This window comes from Scaptodrosophila lebanonensis, unplaced genomic scaffold, assembly GCF_003285725.1.
Source record: "Scaptodrosophila lebanonensis strain 11010-0011.00,11010-0021.00 unplaced genomic scaffold, SlebRS2 tig00001445-arrow-arrow-pilon, whole genome shotgun sequence".
NCBI lineage: Eukaryota > Metazoa > Arthropoda > Insecta > Diptera > Drosophilidae > Scaptodrosophila > Scaptodrosophila lebanonensis.
This window is the reverse complement of record NW_022060757.1, coordinates 94,687-119,106: the sequence shown is the minus strand read 5'-3', so window position 1 is coordinate 119,106 and position 24,420 is coordinate 94,687. Positions and strand designations below refer to the sequence as shown.

Genomic DNA, 24,420 nt, shown 5'->3' with positions numbered 1-24,420 from the left:
TGGTTTCAGGGACTCCGAAGGTTGGAAAAAGTGTATTTTCAAGATATTCACAAATTCTATGCGAAGTAAATTTTTTTAAAGGACAAAAAAAATGAAACTTTGTGCAATGATCTACGATTATCAAAAGCCCTATATTTCCCATTTTCGATCTAGGGTATGGACCTAAAAGATCCATATAAAGTTTTTGGAACGGCCTATCAGAAACCATCGGCTTTCCTAGAGGAGGTCTTAAAACTTTATTAGGGTTTTTTGTCTGATGGCATACTTCGCAGTTGGAAATATACTCTTTTATTTGACTCGCCATTTTCGGCCAAAACACATATCTTCGCAACTTTTCAATTGTTTTTGCCATGCCACAATGGGCTGCATTTGGAGGATTGTGTGCCCTTGAAATTACATCAGCAGTGAGTTCATTAGGAATCCACAACTTCCAAGAATATTGGCCAGGGATCTCTGTGGTGGACTGTGTTCTTTTATAAACAAAATTATCAACGACCTTTAAATCGGGTAATTTTGCTGGAGCGTTTTGAACTTGTTCTATCAAATTTGTGTATGCAACAGATTTAAACGCAGGTGACCTAACATTGACTATAGGGCCTTGTTCATCTAACTCCACTTCGGCCAATTCCTCCTGCCTGGAAAGTGTGTCAGCGACTACATTTTCAGATCCCTTTCTATGGCTAATCTTGTAATTAAAACCTTGCAATTTGATTGCCCATCGTGCCAATCGACCAGTTAAATCTTTCTGCGCACTTAACCATTTTAATGAGGCATGGTCAGTGACCACTTCAAAGTCTTGTCCCTCAATATATGGCCGGAATTTCTTAATTTCTTTCAATACTGCAAGACACTCCAATTCAGTAACAGTATATTTGCTCTGCGCCTTCGAAAGCTTCCCCGACATAAAAGCAATTGGTAATTCATCACCTGTTTCATTTTTCTGTGCTAAGACACAGCCGATGCCATGCGTACTTGCGTCGCAAATCAAAAGAAAAGGTTTTGAAAAGTCAGGAGCACATAATACTGGTGCTGAGGTCAAGCTATGTTTTAATTGTGTAAAAGCTTTATCCGCGTCGGGATTCCAAGCGAATGACTTGGGGTTTTTCAGAAGGTCAGTTAATGGGACACTTGTCGTAGAAAAGTTATCGACAAATCGGCGGTACCAACCTGCCATTCCTAAGAACCGTCTAAGTTGCTTGACTGTTTTAGGAATAGGAAAATTAGTAATAGCATGTATTTTACTAGGGTCAGTGCGGAGTTCGCCTTCGCCAATTAAAAACCCCAAATATTTTATTTCAGTCATGCAAATGTTTGACTTTTTAATGTTGATAGTAAGGTTTGCCTTGCGCAAATGTAAAGCTACTTCTTGCAACAACAGTAGGTGTGAATCAAAGTCATCAGACAACACTAGTAAATCGTCTAAGTATACGAATACTCTAGTGCGCAATTGGGCCGGTATTACCTGGTCCATGAGCCGGCAAAGTGTTTGTGCGGCATTGGTAAGACCGAACGGCATAACCTTGTATTGGTATAAGGGCCGATTTGGCACCGTGAAGGCCGTATATTGCCGTGAAGACTCATCTAGCGGAATTTGCCAGTAGGCGTGCTTCATGTCCAAGCCAGTAATATATCTTGCCGGTGGCAGTCGACTGAGGATGCCGTCTATATGTGGCAACGGATATGCATCTTTGCGGGTATGCTTATTAATTTCCCTGGAGTCTAAGCAAAGTCGATTTTTAGATCCTTTTTGTACCAAGACGCAATTACTGCTCCAAGGACTGTTCGAAGGTTCTATTACTCCTAGGGATATCATTTTCTCAACCTCGTCAAACATTAGTTTTTCCTTGGCCGGTGAGATAGGCCAGTGTCTTTGTTTGACTGGAATTTTTGTTTCCATAACAATCGAATGCTGTATTAGGCTAGTTCTCCCTAAGCCTTCTCGCTCGAATGACGGAAATGCATTTATGACAGTCTCTAGTCTAGCTTTTTGTTCCCTACTTAAAACATGCATTTTCGGCTTGTCTTCGTCGGACGCGTCTTTGCCAGTATCTAGTTCACAAATGGTAGGATTATCGTCTAAAAGACTCGTTAACCGACCAAATCTTTGAAAGAAATCCATGCCTAGATAAATCTCTTGCTTCAAAGCTGGTATTATAAAAAACTGCATTTCGTCTTTTTGGGTACGGAATTGAATTGGCATGGTTAATCTTGCTTTTACTACACAAGACTCATGGCTTGCGGTTCTTATTTTCCCTGAACACCTTTTTGCCTTGGGGTGCTGTTGAAAATATTCCGCTGCTTTACCACCAATACAGCTGACGGTTGCGCCAGAGTCTAGCAGTGCTTTATACGTTTGTCCTTCTATTGTCAAGTCCGTGTACAGTCTATTGTCTGAACTCATAAAAATTGCCGAGATCAGTTTCTTCCTGACTGTTTTTATATCTTTCCAATATCTCCTTAATCTAGTTGTAGACCGCTTGGGTCTAGAAATATTACTAAAATAACTAACATTGCTATCTATATAATTATCATTACTTGTAATTGTATGTTTAATCCTATTCAAATTTTCCTGTATATTCTGTTCGGCCAAGCTATCTTCAATGTCTTGGTCCTTATCTTTATCCAACATAATTTCTGTTTTATTAGTATCTAACTGGTTTTCGGATGTGTCACACTGGTAGACCTGTCTGGCACACCCTTCTTGCCGTTTTCCGGGTTGCACTTTTCGCATTGAGGCTTGTACGTATTTTTGGCTCCACAGCCATAACAAAAGATACGTCTCTCCCCCATGCAATCATCGAAACGGTGACCGGCTTTGTCACAGTTCCAACACACAAGGCGTTTACGAACTATTTCTGAAATGTTTTCCTCTTCAGCATCTGTGAAATCTTCTTGAACCTCGGAAACGTTTGGCTTAAAGTGCTTTGGTCGGAGTACAGGAAGGCTAGTGTCTTTCAGAAAGTTCTCATGCTTTCTGACTTCTAATCTCAATTCATTTCTATTGGCAATCTTAAGATGTAGAAGTTCATACCGAAGCGAATTCTTAGAATTACGAATTAAAATATCGACTAACTTTTGTTCACTTATCTCATGGGAAATTCGATTAACTAACTCTTCTAAAGCCATCTGATAATCATCAAAGGACTCTGTCTCCTTTTGACGCCGTCTTCGGATGAGCTCCCATAAATCAAAGTCATCCTTGGCATCGTCGAACCTTTGCCTAAAGGCGGCGGAAAACGCCTGCCAAGAGAACTCACTATGTTTCCTGTGGAAACTCCAAAACCAATCGCTTGCTTTCGCTGCGAAAAGCAAATGCAAATTGTCGCAAAGCAAGTTGTAATCATTATTTAGAGTCTGGGCAGTCAAAGAGCGCAGTCGATATAGAAATTCATCGACGGGCATCGCATCTTTTGAGCCATCGAATTTGAGTCGCCAACTAGCCAAGATATTGGCAGCTTTTTCAGGCACGATATTTCGATTCCCACTACCCGAATGGCCTATATTAGAATTTTCTTCGGCTTGAGATCTACTTCTAGCATCTCTTCCTGAGCTGTGCTGATCTCGCTCACTCAGTTGCGGACTGTGACTAACATTTGCCGAAGATGGATTGTTGTTAATATTCAGACTATTCATTCGAACCTGAAGTGAACTTTCAATTGATGTCTTAATTAGATTACTAATTTCCGACATCATATTTCTTTGTTGTTCCTGTATGGCCGAGTGGATATAGTTCGTCATACTTTCATTGGTCTCGCCACCTATGGAGTGATTCCCTAAGCTTCCCAAGGATATACGACTTCCTACTAAGTGACTGGGGTACCGGGTTTGTGAACGAGTTTGCATACGACTACGTGGGTACGCGCCTTGACCTCTATGCGGCCTACCTTTTCCACGTGGCTTACCACTGGCTTTGCCTATTGGATGGGTGTCAGCTTGAGTGGTTTGTCTTACAACCACTTCAGGAACCTCTATCGGTCCGACTTCGGCTTCTAACTCAACTGCTAAATTGTTTCCCTCATAACTCAGACAGTCTGAGTCAATGGCTACGTTGCATATAGGGCAACCTTTATTAGTTTTTATGTACTGTACCATACAAGTACTATGAAAGTGGTGTTGGCACGGTGTTGTAGCAACCAACTGATTCTGACCCAAGGCATCATTACAAATAGCACACTGCTGAGGCGAGAAACCAGAGGCAGTGTTGCCTTCAGGACTACGTGTCACGGGCATCTTTCAATTACAATAAAAAAGTTCTTTATGTAGTTTTAATCAAAAGAAAACAATAATAATAAAAATCTGTGACCCAATATCGTGTAATTTTAGGTCTATCGCCTTTCAAAAATGCCAAATACTATTCCTATCCAATCTTATTCCTAAATCTGTCAATTGCATGTGATACTGTAAAACTACTCTTTGCTATTTCCAAGTCACTAAAGAAAGAATATTTTTGCTGGTCAGACTTCCGAAGCTTCTTCAGAGATCTGCTATTCCCAGCCTAAAGTTCTCTTTCGAGTAACTCGGTTGGGGAGTCGAATAAACAATAAGAGCCATTTGAACATTCGGTTAAGTACTGGTCGACCAATCTGGTATTTACCGAATTGCAATCGCAGTTTCCAGGTACTATGACACGAGTTCTTTCAGCATAAAATATTTAAAGACCAGATTCGATATGGTTGCTCGATCCGTATTCAACGAATCGTAACAAAATTCCTAATACCGAGGTTCCGCGCCATATTTATACCTATCCTTCATCCGATCTCTATATGAATATTAGGAAAAAAAATGAAAATTATTTTGGATGGATTTTTCGAGCCTTTTGCCGCGAAGCTAACCAATTCATAAACAGGTGTTCGCTAATACCTTCTCTAGTAATTCTTTCCCTATAGACCGAGTCAGAAATCTAGGTCGAATTCTGTACTTATTGAATTAGATAAAGCCGAATTAGGTTTGGCCTCACGTTTGGGCGCCATTTGTGTAGCGTGCCGGTGGATTAAACAGAAAATTATTCTATCGAAGTAAATTTCCTGACCATGGAGGAGATAGGAGGCGTGCACTTCTCGCTATGCTCGGGATTAGCTCGTCGGATGGGGTGGGGTTCTTCCTCACTCCTACCAGGTAACACACTGCCACAATAATTAAGTGCACATGACAAAGAAAGAAACTAAAGTACATGCAAACTACTAGCAATATTCCCCGAAACAATTTAGCATATAATCGACAGATGCAACCGCGAATTAGATCGATTTGTGAGGGTATCCTGATGTTGGTGGAACCCTATTCTTTACCCACCCTACCTAGACAACACCGATGTTGGTAATTAAGGGTTGTCCCTACTATAACTTCTAATTAAGCTACTCGGTTTGTTCAGTCATTGGCCTGATGTCCAGCGATAGACCCTTAAAAATAAATTTTAAGCGTTCATGTCTATTTTTCTAATAATTCAAAAATTTCTTGGTTTATTTGTACCTTAAAGGGGGAATTAAAATTCATTGTTTCAAATTCGAATTGAATCAAATGTGTTGACCGTTGAAAATTAATAAGTAAACATAGTTCCGAAATAATTAGGAGAATATTAATAAAAAATACAATTAAATTAAATATAGAAAGAAATAGGCGGGTATAGTTTCAAATAACTGGTTTAAATTAAACGCATGTAGGTTATGTAAAGGAGTCATGATCAACTATAAAAATACATAGGTTTGACTTACCAAGCAATGCCGTCGTTGAGCTCAATGAGACCATGCTGGAATTCTTAGAAAAATTACAATTATAGTGGATCAAACTTTTACATAAACATGCGTGAGTTGAAACTTTTAAAGATTACAATTAATTACCAAAGAAAAAATTAAATTAAAGTATTTTACTTTTTGTTTTTTTAACGCATGGTCCATTATCATTTCATTTAACATTTCTTCCTTTTTTCTTTTCAAATCAGTTAAGATATTAAGAACACTTTAAAGAAAAAAAACTATTTTTAACCTGAAGTGACGTAATGTGAATTGCCTGATAAAAAAAAAAAATACAAATAAATTAGCAATTCTTTTTAGTCACTTAAGAGTGATCCACGATTTTCATTATATAAAGCAAAGCGAAAAGACCTAGCACATCATTGGGAAAATTGGTCGTTTCAGAGATGGCATCGCATTTTTCCTTCGGCGATCCAGAAATACATTTCGGCGACGCTCAGAAAAAAGTATTCAAACATTGTCCCGTTAGACAGCATCTGGCTAGGCTTAGAAATCACCACGCCTCCAATTTGATGAAACAGCTGCAGCTCCAATTGATATAAAAAACAGCCACAGCGCAGTTGCCGAAATACAGAAAACGGTCGCAGCGACGCTTGCAGCGCTGTCGCCAGTAACTAAAGCGGCGACTGCAGCCTAGCCATGACGTCACCGTCAGATAAGTGGGTTTTATATGAACCTCCACGTTTGCTTATGCGTGCGAAGATTTACCACGCATAGATATATATATGTGACATATACCCGAGATTTGGGGCGACCCTAATCAGGAATCAAAAACCCAAGGGTGAGGGTAAGGGCACTGGCACTAGGCACTGTAATTAGTTGAAATTGTAGGCTATATTCATAATAGAACGACACTAAATTACCTGGCCACTCCAGTAGAAAAACTGAATAAACACTGGTTTTGGGGAATTTATATTTACTTTAACTTTTTGTTAAATTCAATTCTTGTTAATTCTTTTTTTTTCCACGTGCAATGTATTATAATCGGCTCTTGGACACAATCACTTGTCAGACTTAGTCTGCTTCACTCAGAAGTCGGTATAGAAGTGAACTGTACCCCATGCAAACACTTTAGCTAGCCCTATGCAATTTTCAGCCAAAGCCGATCTTGAATCAACAACAACATTAGCGCTTAGCCGAAGTCTGCAAAAAAAACGTATGTACTGATAAGCAACGGCAAAATCGTATGATGCTGCTCCGCTTATCCAAGGTGACCGCAGCATAATAGATAAAATATAAGAGTATGACAACTCAAATCATTTATGATTGCCCCTGTAGGAAATTGGACACTACATCCAATGAAAAGTTCGACTTAGGTAAATTTTTTCAAAGGCTTAATTCAGAAGCGGGATTACATAAAATTGTTAATTTAAAGTTGTCACAAACTGAACATATTTTCGATTTTGTACCACTTAATGAATTTAAAAATATGGGCAATAAATATTTGAATACATTAAAAGTAGCGCTACTAACAAAAGTGACATAAATAGACAAAAATGACGAAAGTCAAATCAATGCAATACTGTCAAAATTCCATGATGATTCTATAGAAGGAGGCGTACCTTGTTAAAAATTAGGAAATACTTCTATTAGCCCCAAATGAATAAGACAATTAAAAAGTATGTCAAAACTTGTGTGAAATGCCAACAGGCAAAAACCACTAAGCATACTAAAGCTCCAATGATATTAACAAATACCCCAAATACCGCATTTGACACTGTTTTAATAGATACAATAGGACCATTACCTCGTACAGAGAATGGCAATAAATACACAATAACTATAATATGCGATCTCACTAAGTATCTAGTTACAATACCAGTAGCGGATAAAAGTGCAAAAACAGTTGCTAAGGGAATATTTGAATCTTTGGTATTAAAGTACGGTCCTATGAAGACGTTCATAACAGACATGGGTACTGAATACAAGAATTCACTCATAAATGACTTGTGCAAGTATATGAAGATAAGTAATATACACTCAACAGCACATCATCACCAGACGTTAGGGACAATTGAAAGAAGCCATCGAACATTAAACGAGTTTATTCGTTCATATATTTCAATTGACAAAGACGATTGGGACATATGGTTTAATTATTTCACCTATTGTTTCAATACGACTCCATCGACAGTACATGAATACTGTCCATACGAACTTGTTTATGGTAGATTACCAAGACAGTTCACAGCATTTAATAACAATACTACAATTGACCCTATTTATAACATAGACGATTATGCTAAAGAGTTTAAGTTTAGATTGGAAACAGCTTATAAAAGAGCAAAAACTTTAATAGATATAGAAAAACAAAAACGAAAAATAGAATATGATAAAAAATTAAATGACATAGAACTAGAGATAGGAACTTTAGTACTATTAAAGAACGATACAGCTCATAAGCTAGAAAGAAAATATTTAGGTCCTTATAAAGTTATAAGCATAGAAACAACATAAAAATAGATTCTGGAAAAAAGAAACCACAAATAGTAAATAAAAGCAGGTTAAAATTATTCAAAAGTTACATTAGCTCGAGCTAGAACATATTAAAATTGTTAGACCCTATAAGCCATAAAATAAACAACCAATCAACATATAAAAATAAAATAACTGAAAAAAAAAAACACTTTTATTTATAGGCCTGCGAAATAAGTCACCTTATCAACATATTTTTCTTAATTAAAACAAAAATCTTCGATATTTTAAAATGATTGTAATTTTTCCTTAAACTTTATAAAATGACAGTTTAAATTCAGTTTAGTAATATTTAAGAAATTATAAGAAACTTTTTTAAAAATTTAATGAAAATTTTTCCGAACGAAATAATTGAACTGATCAAATTGAAAAAACTAAATTTATATCTCGATATACTTGTGTTTTTAGCGTTAATTGTTTAGATATGTCCTCCATTACTATTAATTACTCTTAACATGCGATCTGGCATTGAACTAACCAAGTTTTGAAGAAGTGATCCGTCCAATTTGGCCCACTCTGTTACGATTACTTCTTTTAATTCTTTCAAGGATCTAAATTGTCTGCCATGCATGTAAACCTTACTGGAAAGGATTCGCTAAAGGTTCTCTATGGGATTAAGATCTGGACTTTTTGCAGGCCACATCAAAAGTGGTATTTTTTTATCCTCAAAAAATTGTTTTGTGCGTTTTGAGACATGGATTGGAGCATTGTCCTGCTGGAATGTCCATTAATCTCCACACATTTCTTCTCCAAAATTAATCAGGTTTTCGTCCAATAGCTGTACATAGTTTTCGGAGTTCATTTTATGTGAGACAAAGCATATAGGACTCTTTCCAGCAAAGCAAAATGCAGCCCACTCCATTAGCGATCCTCCTTGAAAATTGCGCGACACTTTCATTTGTTTGGGGGTCCTGAGGTCACGATAATAATATTGATACCCATCTGGTCCATCTAAATTAAATTTTTTTTCGTCATTGAAAATAATTTTTTTCCACTACAGGTCCCAAAACTTATGCATCTCTGCAAAGTGCATGCGGGCAAGGAAGTAGTTCACATTTGACGGTTTTTTTTTCATATGAAATGAATTGATCGGCTCGTAAAATTTGTTGCACGCGATGTTTTGACACTGAGAGATCCAGTTCCTGACAAATTTCGCCTGCGCTCAGGTTTTATTTGAGTGCTAACGATTTTATTCTCCTCTTATCGCGATTTTGTACCAATGGCGGGCGACCGGAGCGTGGCTTTTTTCCGTGGTGTTCGGGGTCTTTCAAAAACTTTTGTATAGTAAAAAAGCTCCTTTGTATTTTGGAAGCAATTTCACGTAAGGGCATTCCAGTTTCTCGATATGCTAATATTTTAGCTCTTTCTTTATCAGATAGGTAACGGCTTTGATGCATTTCTACTAAAATTATGGTTAATTATAAAATATTGATATATATATATATATATATATATATATGTAAGATAGGCAGATGGGCAGTGGTGATATTGGCAAAGCGCACACAGGAGAATGGCATAGTAGAAGAGGAAGATCGACATCAGTAGTGAGTTGTCAGCCGTCGTCGGAAGGAGTCAGTTGTAAACGGTCGTTTCAAGCAGTCAGTCGTCAACCGTCATATAAGCAGTCAGTAGTCAGCCTTCATAAGTAGTCGTGAGAAGTAGTGCCGTTGTACAACCGTACGCAGTTGTCTTGTATCCACCGCCGCCTATTCTTGTTAAGACATTTACCTTGTCCGCTAGTTTTAAATCACATTAACGTCATAATCAATATTTTATAATACACATATAATAAATACACTATTATTACATTTGGGGGCTCAACCGTTCGAACTTGTGATTGGAAACGCGGAGGAAACCATATGTGCAGCTTACAGTGTGTCAGAATAATGTTACATTTTGGGGCACAACTCGTGATTGGAAACGCGGAGCAAAGCAGATGTGCAGCTAAAGTGTGTCCCAATAATACTAAATTGAAGTGCTGAATTTATAGGACTTATGATTAAAGCCGCGGAAAAAGCCGCCGCGTAGCATAAAGGTCCGAATATTCAATTAACGGTCTAAGTAGTTCGATGAACAACGAATTAAATAATACACAGATCAGACGCGCAGTAAAGAGACGTAAAAATATTGTGACAGTGGCAGACGCATTTATTCTAACTCGCAATAAAAAGAGGTACAGTTAGCAACAAGCAGAAAAACTATCGAACGTCTATCTGGTACGCCACGAATACACGCAAAACTCATGACGTTTAAAAAAGAACAAAAGCCGACTGTAAAAAGAGCTAAAAGAGAAGCGATAAATTTGAAAAGTATAGTGAAACAAATTGTAACGGCAAAACCTAACACTCGTGCAGCACATAATTTCAACAAGATGAATGTAGTACCAAAGGGTAACATGCAAGAAGCCGAACAAGCGATCGTGGAAAGCAACGAGAAGCCGCCACTCGTTTCAGTGTTGCAAAAGGAAATAGCTGCTACGTCAACGAGTGTACGAGAAAATTCGAGAATAAACGAAGAGAACACAAGTGGGATAGCAGACAACAATACAACGTTACAACAACTCGTTCAACTGTTGACGCTTAAAATCCAAGTCGATGAGAAAAATCAGAGCGATTGCCGAATTGTTGCGGATAATTTCAATAAAATCATTCCGGATTTTGATGGCGAAAGCATACCAGTGGTTTACCAACTTCGATATGAATGCCGATGCTTACGGCCTTAATGAGAAACAAAAATATGTACAGGCGCGCTCCAAAATGATACGTACAGCTCAATTATTTTTGGAATCGGCAACAGTCTGCGATTATAAAGAACTGTTGCTTGGAATTGTTGGTCGATGAATTTGGAAAACAATATGTGTGCAGTGCCGACATACACAAGGAACTTAAAAGTCGCGTGAAATCGAAGGGCGAAAGTTTTCATGAATATCTGCTGCATATGAAACGCATTGCTGCACGCGGCATTGTGGACACTGAGTCGGTTATACGATACGTTGTGAATTGCTTAAACATGAGAAGTGACTACAAGTTTAACCTATATAGCTGTAAAACATTAAAGGAGTTAAAAGAAAAGTACGATGTCTATGAAAGCGGTTCGGAGCCAGAACAGGAAGCATTAAAGTTTAAAAAGCCGTATGAAAACAATAAAAAATCCATGCAGAATAGGCCAGAGAAGAAGCAGTATTGTTTTAATTGTGGATCAGCAGAGCATTTACGCAAAGATTGCAGGGCCGATCTTAAATGCTTCCGATGTAATAAAAGCGGCCACATGTCAAAAGAATGTAAAGCAGAGAAAAGTGTCAACATGGTCTATCAGGCAAAACGCTTAAAGAAGCTTATGGTCAACAACATTGAGGTGCAAGGGCTGGTCGATACGGGCGCTGACGTCACAAAATTAAGGGAAGCAGTATTTAACAAAATGAAAATTGGTGAGCTGCAGCAAAGTTTTTCTACTCTACGTGGCTTGGGAAGCAATTCAACGCGACCTCTTGGATTTGTTATTGCCGAAGTTTTGATTGACGACATGAAAGTAGCCCATAAGTTTTTCGTTGTGGCTGACAGGGCCATAGAATGCGATGCACTTCTGGGATACGATTTCGTGAGCAAGTTTGGATTTACATTAACGGAAGCTGGCTACAAGTTTTCTCCCCTTGGGGAGGAAACTGACGAACCAAATCAGATAAGTATATTTAACGTAATCGAAACAAACACTGATCCACATGTACCTTCGCAGTTTAAAGATGCGGAGCAGACAATGATCGAGAGCTATAAACCAGCCGAATACAATATGACTGCTGCAGAAACTGATGCCATGCTGAAAATCGTTCCAGATGAAAACATCATGCCGTTTCAACACTCCCCAAGTCGTATTGCATTTGCTGAAGCTGAAGCAGTAAAAAAACAAATCGATGAGTGGCTCAAGGCAGAAATCATACGACCTTCTTCTTCAAATTTTGCAAGCCGTATCGTCGTTGTGAAGAAAAAGGATGGAAGCAACAGAGTTTGTGTCGATTTTCGCAAGCTTAATCAAATGGTTCTGAAGGACTGTTTTCTGGTTCCCATCATTGATGACGTTTTGGAAAAGCTGCAGAAGGCGCGGTACTTCACTTCAATGGATTTACAGAACGGTTTTTTCCACGTCTTGGTCGAGGAAAACAGCAAGAAGTATACTCCATTTGTTACTAAGGATGGTCTCTATGAATTCAACAGAGCACCTTTTGGCTTTTGTAATTCACCGGCTGTTTTCATACGATTTGTAAACCACGTGTTCCAAGGTTTACTAAGCGAAGATGTGATGGATTTATATATGGACGACATAATAATACACGCAGAGTCGCCGGAAGAGTGTCTCAGCAAGATGAAAAGAGTATTTGACACTGCAGCTGCAAACGCCTTACAAATAAATTGGAGAAAATGCCGTTTTCTGCAAACATCGATTAATTTCCTGGGACACACAGTTGAAGAGGGACGAATTAAGCCGGGCAAGGAGAAGGCAGATGCCGTCAGCAAGTTTCCAGTGCCGAAAAATATCAGAGGAGTATAATCATTTCTCGGTCTGACAGGATTTTTTCGCAGATTCATACGGAAGTACTCTCAGATAGCAAAACCGCTCACAGATTTGTTGCGAAAAAGTGTACATTTCAAAATGGGACCTGACGAGTTGCTAGCTTTTCGTAACTTAAAAGAGGCCCTCATAGAAGAACCAATAATGCGACTGTACAACAGAGAGGCAAAAACGGAATTGCATACCGATGCATCGAAGGACGGCTTTGCAGCGGCTTTAATGCAATGGTTTGATGGTCAATTGCACCTTGTTTCATTCTGGAGTAAGAAGTCATCGGATGCAGAGTCTCGCAAGCATAGCTACATACAGGAGGCGAAGGAAATATATCTAGCAGTTAAGAAGTATCGCCATTATTTACTTGGCGTGTCGTTCAAGCTGGTTACGGACTGCGCCGCATTTAAACAGACCCTTAACAAAAACGATGTACCACGAGACGTTGCTCAATGGGTCGTATATTTGCAAGATTTTCAATTCAACGTAGAACACCGTGCAGGAGAGCGACTGAAGCATGTAGACTGTCTTAGCCGCTACCCACTGCAAGTCATGATGGTATCTTCGGAGTTAACAGCACGCATAAGGGCGTCGCAGCAGAAGGATCCTATGGTCAAGGCGATCTATGATATTCTCTCCATCCGTCCCTATGAGAACTTCAAAATAAAAGGCAGTTTGTTATTTAAAGTAGCGAATGGAGTTGATGTACTGGTGGTGCCAAAACTGATGGAAAAGGAGATCATACTGAACGCGCATAACATTGGACATTTTGCTGCACAAAAGACAATGCATACAATCCAGCAGACTTACTGGATCCCTCACCTGGAGAACAAAGTTGCACATGTTATAAATAATTGCGTACAGTGCATTGTGCACAACAAAAAGGTTGGCAAGAAAGAAGGTTTCCTTCATGTTATAGAAAAAGTCGTACTCCCGTTACATCATCATCATCTTGGCCCAATGGACTCCACTGCGAAGCAGTACAAGTATATATTTGCCATGGTGGATGGGTTTACCAAATTCGTATGGTTATACCCGACCAAAACAACAACAAGCGAAGAAGTGGTTAAGAAGCTTAGCGAATGGGCCGCAGTATTCGGAAATCCAATCCGTACAATCACAGCGGACGCATTTAAGCAGTATGCTGATTCAAATACTATCGGCCACGTTTGGAGTACCACAGGAGTTCCCCGCGGAAACGGTCAGATAGAACGAGTAAACCGTTCCGAGCTGGCAATTATATCGAAGTTGTCCTCGGAGCAACCAGCCAAATGGTTCAAATACGTGCCGATAGTCCAAAAATCCATAAACTCCACAGTCCACGTTGCTACTAAAAGATCACCTTTTGAGATAATGTTTGGCGTAAAGATGCACAACTCTGCAGATAACCGAATTGTGGAAATGCTCGAAGAAGAAATGGTTGCTAATTTTGACAACGAAAGGCAATTATTACGACAAGCTGCGAAAAAATTATAAAAAACAGTACCATAAGAAGCGTAAAAGCGAATACGGATACCATATCGGCGATTTGGTGGCAATCCGTCGTACGCAATTTGTAGCAGGAAGGAAGTTGGCGAGCGAGTACCTTGGCCCATATGAGGTAACAAAAGTTAAAAGAAACGGGCGCTACGAGGTGCGAAAAGCAGCAAATGTTGAAGGACCAATAAGCACGGCCACAAGCTCTGATAACATGAAGCTTTGGAGGTATGCGGTGAACAACGAGGACCCATGGTCATCGGGGACCGATGACTAGTGCAGGATGGCCGAGTGTAAGATAGGCAGATGGGCAGTGGTGATATTGGCAAAGCGCACACAGGAGAATGGCATAGTAGAAGAGGAAGATCGACATCAGTAGTGAGTTGTCAGCCGTCGTCGGAAGGAGTCAGTTGTAAACGGTCGTTTCAAGCAGTCAGTCATCAACCGTCATATAAGCAGTCAGTAGTCAGCCGTCATAAGTAGTCGTGAGAAGTCGTAGTGCCGTTGTACAGCCGTACGCAGTTTTCTTGTATCCACCGTTGTTCGCAACAAATTTATGTAAGGTGAGAACAGATGAGGTTGCATGCCAAATTCTTTAATGTACAGAGGTGTAATGTACACACAATAAGACAAGTATAATGTACAACCATACACATTCTATGGGCTGACGTTGTTGGGGGAGAGGGTCGGTGCGGGATACCTTGACTGCGGCTAGAAAAACAGCCTGTGGGAGGGTTCTTGACCGTACACTCCATCAACACCCATAATACATAATTAATTTATAGAGATCCCTATGCCTGGGACATAGAAAAAAAGAGAGAGTTGGGGCGGCACTTGCAATAGGCTAACAGTCAAAAAAAGAAAAAAGAAAGATAATGAAAAGAATCAGAAAATGTATTAGGAAACAGCAATACCAGATGGTGTGGTTGATACGCTCTCTACCCACTCTACCAATGAGTTTTCCATTGTGTGTTATTTTATGAAAAATCCCAAGAAGAGGCTACTTCGCCTGCCTTATCCCTTTACATTAGGAAAAATATATTAAATTCAAAGTCATAGTTATTTTATTCAATATATAATGAAAAATACTAAATTCCAATTAAACTTCATTCTTTTCCATTTATAAAATTCAAGTAATCATAACGTAAACAAAAGAAAACAAGTAAAAAAGCTAAAGTCGGGTGTCCCGACTTTGAAATACTCTGTACATATGTTTTCAATAATTATAGAAAATAAAAAAAAAAATAAATAAAAAAAAAATTGGATCGATTTTACCTCTCTCGGTATTCGAACTCACGTAAAGGGTGTATAATTGCACATTTACATAGCAATTGCGTCTGTGTGAGTGTATGTATGCCTATGCGCATCAATTCGTGTCTGTGTAAGCATTTTCGCAGTCAACCAAACAGCAACATCAACAACAGCCGCGGGCAGCGCTTGAGCAGCGCTGCAGCAGCAAATATATTTATGGCTATAACTTCTTGGTAAATCGGTCTATCATAGTGAAACTTGGCATACGGACACATAATTACTAACTGGAGGTATTTCCAAAATTTTAGTTCGAAATTCCAAGAATTACGGGAGTTAGAGAAAATCGCATTTGCGGGGGAGAGGGGGGAGGGAGGGAAATTCCAAAATATACATTTTCTGCGTATTCACATAAGGCATCTGGGACTAAAATTTGGTGTTCCTAGGTCTTATAGTCTCCGAGATATAGGCGATTATACGAATGGAAAATCGGGAAAACCCCCATAGGGGGGAAGTGGGGGGGAAAATCAAAAAAATAAAACAAACTCGTATAGAATACACACATAACGCATCTTCGTGCAAAATTTGGTGTCTCTATCTCTTATAGTCTCTGAGATCCAGGTGTTCATACGGACGGACAGACGGACAGACGGACAGACAGACAGACAGGGCTAGATCGACTCGTCTTGTCACGCTGATCAATAATATATATACTTTGTGGGGTCTGCCACGCCTCCTTCTGCCTGTTACATTTTTCAGCTCCCGCAAACCTAATATACTCTTGTACATTTCATGTACAGAGTATAAACATAATCAAACTAAAATTAAAGGTTAAAATTCATCAATAGTACAAAAGAGTTGATAAACCAAAGTTATTCTGCATAAGCAAGAGTAATTCATAATTGCGATATAAGTTTGATTCCTCAAAACAATGAAATATGATATCAGAGTATTCCGGTTTAAAGAAAAAGCAATAATTCATGCATAAATATATCTAGTGATAAGCATAAGTGCATCGAGAGCACAAAGATAAAAACATTAGTATCAGTCGCTAGTAAAACAGTTATACCGATCTGTATCATCATGTAACGTTGTTACTCTGCCGCGGGTATGCTCGCCGGCCAGAGTATGCTGAAATAAATTGGTAAATTAGGCACCCCAAAGTGCCGAGGTGTCCAACAAATAAAAAGAGGGCGGTATGCCAAAACTTCTCCACGTGTCTTTAATTAATCCAAAATAACAAAAATGCAGCTCGCGCTTCAGTGCGTGTTGGGCGAGACCAAAAGAAGAACTAAAAACTAGCTGAACTTAAAATTACTCGCCTTCGTGACTCCCTAATCCTTACAAAATACTTGTTCGCTTACAACTACTCGTAATGACGCGCGGCTGCTCGCTACGCAACGCGTCATTACACGTCCCCCCTTCCTGAGCGGAACACGATCCGGTTGAGGGGGGTGGCTGCCAACGCCACCATCGGGATCCTTCCTTCTTCGGCCATCCGCCGCAAGCCATGCGCCTCCGCCGGTGAAAACATTGCCCAAGCGAGGGGCTTTGTGGAGCCGCCGCACCTCTCCAGCACGACCATCGGCTGCTCGCTCGCTGTGCCATCGGGCTCTCTGCCCCACGCCACAAACACTGGCCAGGGGACCCGCGGCTGTCCACCCGCGACCCCCTATGCAGCCATTGCAGCTCCTGCAGGCATCTGGCGTACGCCAGGCGCGCCTCCACGTCTCGCATGGCCCTTCTCACCCGCTGCTGATCTTCGCGCCGCTCGCCTTGTCGCTGCTCCCGACGCCGCAGCCTCTCATCCCGCTGCTGCTCCTCCAGCCGTAGCCTCTCCTCTCGCCGCTGCTCCTCCAGCCGCGCCTGTTGCGCCCGTTGGCGTCGCTCTCGCTGCTGCTCCTCCAGCCGCGCCTGTTGTACCCGTTGGCGTCGCTCTCGCGCTCGACGGCCCCCGCGGTGCCCACGGCGGCGACGTCGGTTGCCTGCCGGCGTCGGTGATCTTGCTCGGGCGGGTGCCCGGAACTGGAAGTTCCGGAGGTCCCGATCGAATGCCATTTGTTTCTGGAGCCTGCGCCACTCTTCCAGGTCCCCGTAGCCCCTGTCCGCGTCCATGTTTCGTCGGGCCGAAGATTGCAGGGCCGATCTTAAATGCTTCCGATGTAATAAAAGCGGCCACATGTCAAAAGAATGTAAAGCAGAGAGAAGTGTCAACATGGTCTATCAGGCAAAACGCTTAAAGAAGCTTATGGTCAACAACATTGAGGTGCAAGGGCTGGTCGATACGGGCGCTGACGTCACAATATATTTTTCTACTCTACGTGGCTTGGGAAGCAATTCAACGCGACCTCTTGGATTTGTTATTGCCGAAGTTTTGATCGACGACATGAAAGTAGCCCATAAGTTTTTCGTTGTGGCTGACAGGGCCATAGAATGCGATGCACTTCTGGGATACGATTTCGTGAGCAAGTTTGGATTTACATTAACGGAAGCTGGCTACAAGTTTTCTCCCCTTGGGGAGGAAACTGACGAACCAAATCAGATAAGTATATTTAACGTAATCGAAACAAACACTGATCCACATGTACCTTCGCAGTTTAAAGATGCGGTGCAGACAATGATCAAGAGCTATAAACCAGCCGAATACAATATGACTGCTGCAGAAACTGATGTCATGCTGAAAATCGTTCCAGATGAAAACATCATGCCGTTTCAACACTCCCCAAGTCGTATTGCATTTGCTGAAGCTGAAGCAGTAAAAAAACAAATCGATGAGTGGCTCAAGGCAGAAATCATACGACCTTCTTCTTCAAATTTTGCAAGCCGTATCGTCGTTGTGAAGAAAAAGGATGGAAGCAACAGAGTTTGTGTCGATTTTCGCAAGCTTAATCAAATGGTTCTGAAGGACTGTTTTCTGGTTCCCATCATTGATGACGTTTTGGAAAAGCTGCAGAAGGCGCGGTACTTCACTTCAATGGATTTACAGAACGGTTTTTTCCACGTCTTGGTCGAGGAAAACAGCAAGAAGTATACTCCATTTGTTACTAAGGATGGTCTCTATGAATTCAACAGAGCACCTTTTGGCTTTTGTAATTCACCGGCTGTTTTCATACGATTTGTAAACCACGTGTTCCAAGGTTTACTAAGCGAAGATGTGATGGATTTATATATGGACGACATAATAATACACGCAGAGTCGCCGGAAGAGTGTCTCAGCAAGATGAAAAGAGTATTTGACACTGCAGCTGCAAACGCCTTACAAATAAATTGGAGAAAATGCCGTTTTCTGCAAACATCGATTAATTTCCTGGGACACACAGTTGAAGAGGGACGAATTAAGCCGGGCAAGGAGAAGACAGATGCCGTCAGCAAGTTTCCAGTGCCGAAAAATATCAGAGGAGTATAATCATTTCTTGGTCTGACAGGATTTTTTCGCAGATTCATACGGAAGTACTCTCAGATAGCAAAACCGCTCACAGATTTGTTGCGAAAAAGTGTACATTTCAAAATGGGACCTGACGAGTTGCTAGCTTTTCGTAACTTAAAAGAGGCCCTCATAGAAGAACCAATACTGCGACTGTACAACAGAGAGGCAAAAACGGAATTGCATACCGATGCATCGAAGGACGGCTTTGCAGCGGCTTTAATGCAATGGTTTGATGGTCAATTGCACCCTGTTTCATTTTGGAGTAAGAAGTCATCGGATGCAGAGTCTCGCAAGCATAGCTACATACAGGAGGCGAAGGCAATATATCTAGCAGTTAAGAAGTATCGCCATTATTTACTTGGCGTGTCGTTCAAGCTGGTTACGGACTGCGCTGCATTTAAACAGACCCTTAACAAAAACGATGTACCACGAGACGTTGCTCAATGGGTCGTATATTTGCAAGATTTTCAATTCAACGTAGAACACCGTGCAGGAGAGCGACTGAAGCATGTAGACTGTCTTAGCCGCTACCCACTGCAAGTCATGATGGTATCTTCGGAGTTAACAGCACGCATAAGGGCGTCGCAGCAGAAGGATCCTATGGTCAAGGCGATCTATGATATTCTCTCCATCCGTCCCTATGAGAACTTCAAAATAAAAGGCAGTTTGTTATTTAAAGTAGCGAATGGAGTTGATGTACTGGTGGTGCCAAAACTGATGGAAAAGGAGATCATACTGAACGCGCATAACATTGGACATTTTGCTGCACAAAAGACAATGCATACAATCCAGCAGACTTACTGGATCCCTCACCTGGAGAACAAAGTTGCACATGTTATAAATAATTGCGTACAGTGCATTGTGCACAACAAAAAGGTTGGCAAGAAAGAAGGTTTCCTTCATGTTATAGAAAAAGTCGTACTCCCGTTACATCATCATCATCTTGGCCCAATGGACTCCACTGCGAAGCAGTACAAGTATATATTTGCCATGGTGGATGGGTTTACCAAATTCGTATGGTTATACCCGACCAAAACAACAACAAGCGAAGAAGTGGTTAAGAAGCTTAGCGAATGGGCCGCAGTATTCGGAAATCCAATCCGTACAATCACAGCGGACGCATTTAAGCAGTATGCTGATTCAAATACTATCGGCCACGTTTGGAGTACCACAGGAGTTCCCCGCGGAAACGGTCAGATAGAACGAGTAAACCGTTCCGAGCTGGCAATTATATCGAAGTTGTCCTCGGAGCAACCAGCCAAATGGTTCAAATACGTGCCGATAGTCCAAAAATCCATAAACTCCACAGTCCACGTTGCTACTAAAAGATCACCTTTTGAGATAATGTTTGGCGTAAAGATGCACAACTCTGCAGATAACCGAATTGTGGAAATGCTCGAAGAAGAAATGGTTGCTAATTTTGACAACGAAAGGCAATTATTACGACAAGCTGCGAAAAAATTATAAAAAAACAGTACCATAAGAAGCGTAAAAGCGAATACGGATACCATATCGGCGATTTGGTGGCAATCCGTCGTACGCAATTTGTAGCAGGAAGGAAGTTGGCGAGCGAGTACCTTGGCCCATATGAGGTAACAAAAGTTAAAAGAAACGGGCGCTACGAGGTGCGAAAAGCAGCAAATGTTGAAGGACCAATAAGCACGGCCACAAGCTCTGATAACATGAAGCTTTGGAGGTATGCGGTGAACAACGAGGACCCATGGTCATCGGGGACCGATGACTAGTGCAGGATGGCCGAGTGTAAGATAGGCAGATGGGCAGTGGTGATATTGGCAAAGCGCACACAGGAGAATGGCATAGTAGAAGAGGAAGATCGACATCAGTAGTGAGTTGTCAGCCGTCGTCGGAAGGAGTCAGTTGTAAACGGTCGTTTCAAGCAGTCAGTCATCAACCGTCATATAAGCAGTCAGTAGTCAGCCGTCATAAGTAGTCGTGAGAAGTCGTAGTGCCGTTGTACAGCCGTACGCAGTTTTCTTGTATCCACCGTTGTTCGCAACAAATTTATGTAAGGTGAGAACAGATGAGGTTGCATGCCAAATTCTTTAATGTACAGAGGTGTAATGTACACACAATAAGACAAGTATAATGTACAACCATACACATTCTATGGGCTGACGTTGTTGGGGGAGAGGGTCGGTGCGGGATACCTTGACTGCGGCTAGAAAAACAGCCTGTGGGAGGGTTCTTGACCGTACACTCCATCAACACCCATAATACATAATTAATTTATAGAGATCCCTATGCCTGGGACATAGAAAAAAAGAGAGAGTTGGGGCGGCACTTGCAATAGGCTAACAGTCAAAAAAAGAAAAAAGAAAGATAATGAAAAGAATCAGAAAATGTATTAGGAAACAGCAATACCAGATGGTGTGGTTGATACGCTCTCTACCCACTCTACCAATGAGTTTTCCATTGTGTGTTATTTTATGAAAAATCCCAAGAAGAGGCTACTTCGCCTGCCTTATCCCTTTACATTAGGAAAAATATATTAAATTCAAAGTCATAGTTATTTTATTCAATATATAATGAAAAATACTAAATTCCAATTAAACTTCATTCTTTTCCATTTATAAAATTCAAGTAATCATAACGTAAACAAAAGAAAAACATAATCAAACTAAAATTAAAGGTTAAAATTCATCAATAGTACAAAAGAGTTGATAAACCAAAGTTATTCTGCATAAGCAAGAGTAATTCATAATTGCGATATAAGTTTGATTCCTCAAAACAATGAAATATGATATCAGAGTATTCCGGTTTAAAGAAAAAGCAATAATTCATGCATAAATATATCTAGTGATAAGCATAAGTGCATCGAGATCACAAAGATAAAAACATTAGTATCAGTCGCTAGTAAAACAGTTATACCGATCTGTATCATCATGTAACGTTGTTACTCTGCCGCGGGTATGCTCGCCGGCCAGAGTATGCTGAAATAAATTGGTAAATTAGGCACCCCAAAGTGCCGAGGTGTCCAACAAATAAAAAGAGGGCGGTATGCCAAAACTTCTCCACGTGTCTTTAATTAATCCAAAATAATAAAAATGCAGCTCGCGCTTCAGTGCGTGTTGGGCGAGACCAAAAGAAGAACTAAAAACTAGCTGAACTTAAAATTACTCGCCTTCGTGACTCCCTAATCCTTACAAAATACTTGTTCGCTTACAACTACTCGTAATGACGCGCGGCTGCTCGCTACGCAACGCGTCATTACACGTCCCCCCTTCCTGAGCGGAACACGATCCGGTTGAGGGGTGTGGCTGCCAACGCCACCATCGGGATCCTTCCTTCTTCGGCCATCCGCCGCAAGCCATGCGCCTCCGCCGGTGAAAACATTGCCCAAGCGAGGGGCTTTGTGGAGCCGCCGCACCTCTCCAGCACGACCATCGGCTGCTCGCTCGCTGTGCCATCGGGCTCTCTGCCCCACGCCACAAACACTGGCCAGGGGACCCGCGGCTGTCCACCCGCGACCCCCTATGCAGCCATTGCAGCTCCTGCAGGCATCTGGCGTACGCCAGGCGCGCCTCCACGTCTCGCATGGCCCTTCTCACCCGCTGCTGATCTTCGCGCCGCTCGCCTTGTCGCTGCTCCCGACGCCGCAGCCTCTCATCCCGCTGCTGCTCCTCCAGCCGTAGCCTCTCCTCTCGCCGCTGCTCCTCCAGCCGCGCCTGTTGCGCCCGTTGGCGTCGCTCTCGCTGCTGCTCCTCCAGCCGCGCCTGTTGTACCCGTTGGCGTCGCTCTCGCGCTCGACGGCCCCCGCGGTGCCCACGGCGGCGACGTCGGTTGCCTGCCGGCGTCGGTGATCTTGCTCGGGCGGGTGCCCGGAACTGGAAGTTCCGGAGGTCCCGATCGAATGCCATTTGTTTCTGGAGCCTGCGCCACTCTTCCAGGTCCCCGTAGCCCCTGTCCGCGTCCATGTTTCGTCGGGCCGAAGATTGCAGGGCCGATCTTAAATGCTTCCGATGTAATAAAAGCGGCCACATGTCAAAAGAATGTAAAGCAGAGAGAAGTGTCAACATGGTCTATCAGGCAAAACGCTTAAAGAAGCTTATGGTCAACAACATTGAGGTGCAAGGGCTGGTCGATACGGGCGCTGACGTCACAATATATTTTTCTACTCTACGTGGCTTGGGAAGCAATTCAACGCGACCTCTTGGATTTGTTATTGCCGAAGTTTTGATCGACGACATGAAAGTAGCCCATAAGTTTTTCGTTGTGGCTGACAGGGCCATAGAATGCGATGCACTTCTGGGATACGATTTCGTGAGCAAGTTTGGATTTACATTAACGGAAGCTGGCTACAAGTTTTCTCCCCTTGGGGAGGAAACTGACGAACCAAATCAGATAAGTATATTTAACGTAATCGAAACAAACACTGATCCACATGTACCTTCGCAGTTTAAAGATGCGGTGCAGACAATGATCAAGAGCTATAAACCAGCCGAATACAATATGACTGCTGCAGAAACTGATGTCATGCTGAAAATCGTTCCAGATGAAAACATCATGCCGTTTCAACACTCCCCAAGTCGTATTGCATTTGCTGAAGCTGAAGCAGTAAAAAAAACAAATCGATGAGTGGCTCAAGGCAGAAATCATACGACCTTCTTCTTCAAATTTTGCAAGCCGTATCGTCGTTGTGAAGAAAAAGGATGGAAGCAACAGAGTTTGTGTCGATTTTCGCAAGCTTAATCAAATGGTTCTGAAGGACTGTTTTCTGGTTCCCATCATTGATGACGTTTTGGAAAAGCTGCAGAAGGCGCGGTACTTCACTTCAATGGATTTACAGAACGGTTTTTTCCACGTCTTGGTCGAGGAAAACAGCAAGAAGTATACTCCATTTGTTACTAAGGATGGTCTCTATGAATTCAACTGAGCACCTTTTGGCTTTTGTAATTCACCGGCTGTTTTCATACGATTTGTAAACCACGTGTTCCAAGGTTTACTAAGCGAAGATGTGATGGATTTATATATGGACGACATAATAATACACGCAGAGTCGCCGGAAGAGTGTCTCAGCAAGATGAAAAGAGTATTTGACACTGCAGCTGCAAACGCCTTACAAATAAATTGGAGAAAATGCCGTTTTCTGCAAACATCGATTAATTTCCTGGGACACACAGTTGAAGAGGGACGAATTAAGCCGGGCAAGGAGAAGACAGATGCCGTCAGCAAGTTTCCAGTGCCGAAAAATATCAGAGGAGTATAATCATTTCTTGGTCTGACAGGATTTTTTCGCAGATTCATACGGAAGTACTCTCAGATAGCAAAACCGCTCACAGATTTGTTGCGAAAAAGTGTACATTTCAAAATGGGACCTGACGAGTTGCTAGCTTTTCGTAACTTAAAAGAGGCCCTCATAGAAGAACCAATACTGCGACTGTACAACAGAGAGGCAAAAACGGAATTGCATACCGATGCATCGAAGGACGGCTTTGCAGCGGCTTTAATGCAATGGTTTGATGGTCAATTGCA

The 24,420-nt window shown here is 41.5% G+C and overlaps 1 protein-coding gene across 1 annotated transcript in view; it reads right to left on the bottom strand.

The window, feature by feature from the left end:
• LOC115633561 (trichohyalin-like) overlaps nt 1-24,420 on the bottom strand; it is a 158,848-nt gene that overhangs the window by 120,373 nt on the left and 14,055 nt on the right. The window contains exons 3-4 of the mRNA XM_030531017.1: nt 22,497-22,901; nt 17,135-17,654 (exon numbers count right to left, since the gene is read on the bottom strand). Of these exons, the coding sequence (XP_030386877.1) occupies nt 17,135-17,654; nt 22,497-22,901 (925 nt within the window). The remainder of the gene's footprint in view (nt 1-17,134; nt 17,655-22,496; nt 22,902-24,420) is intronic.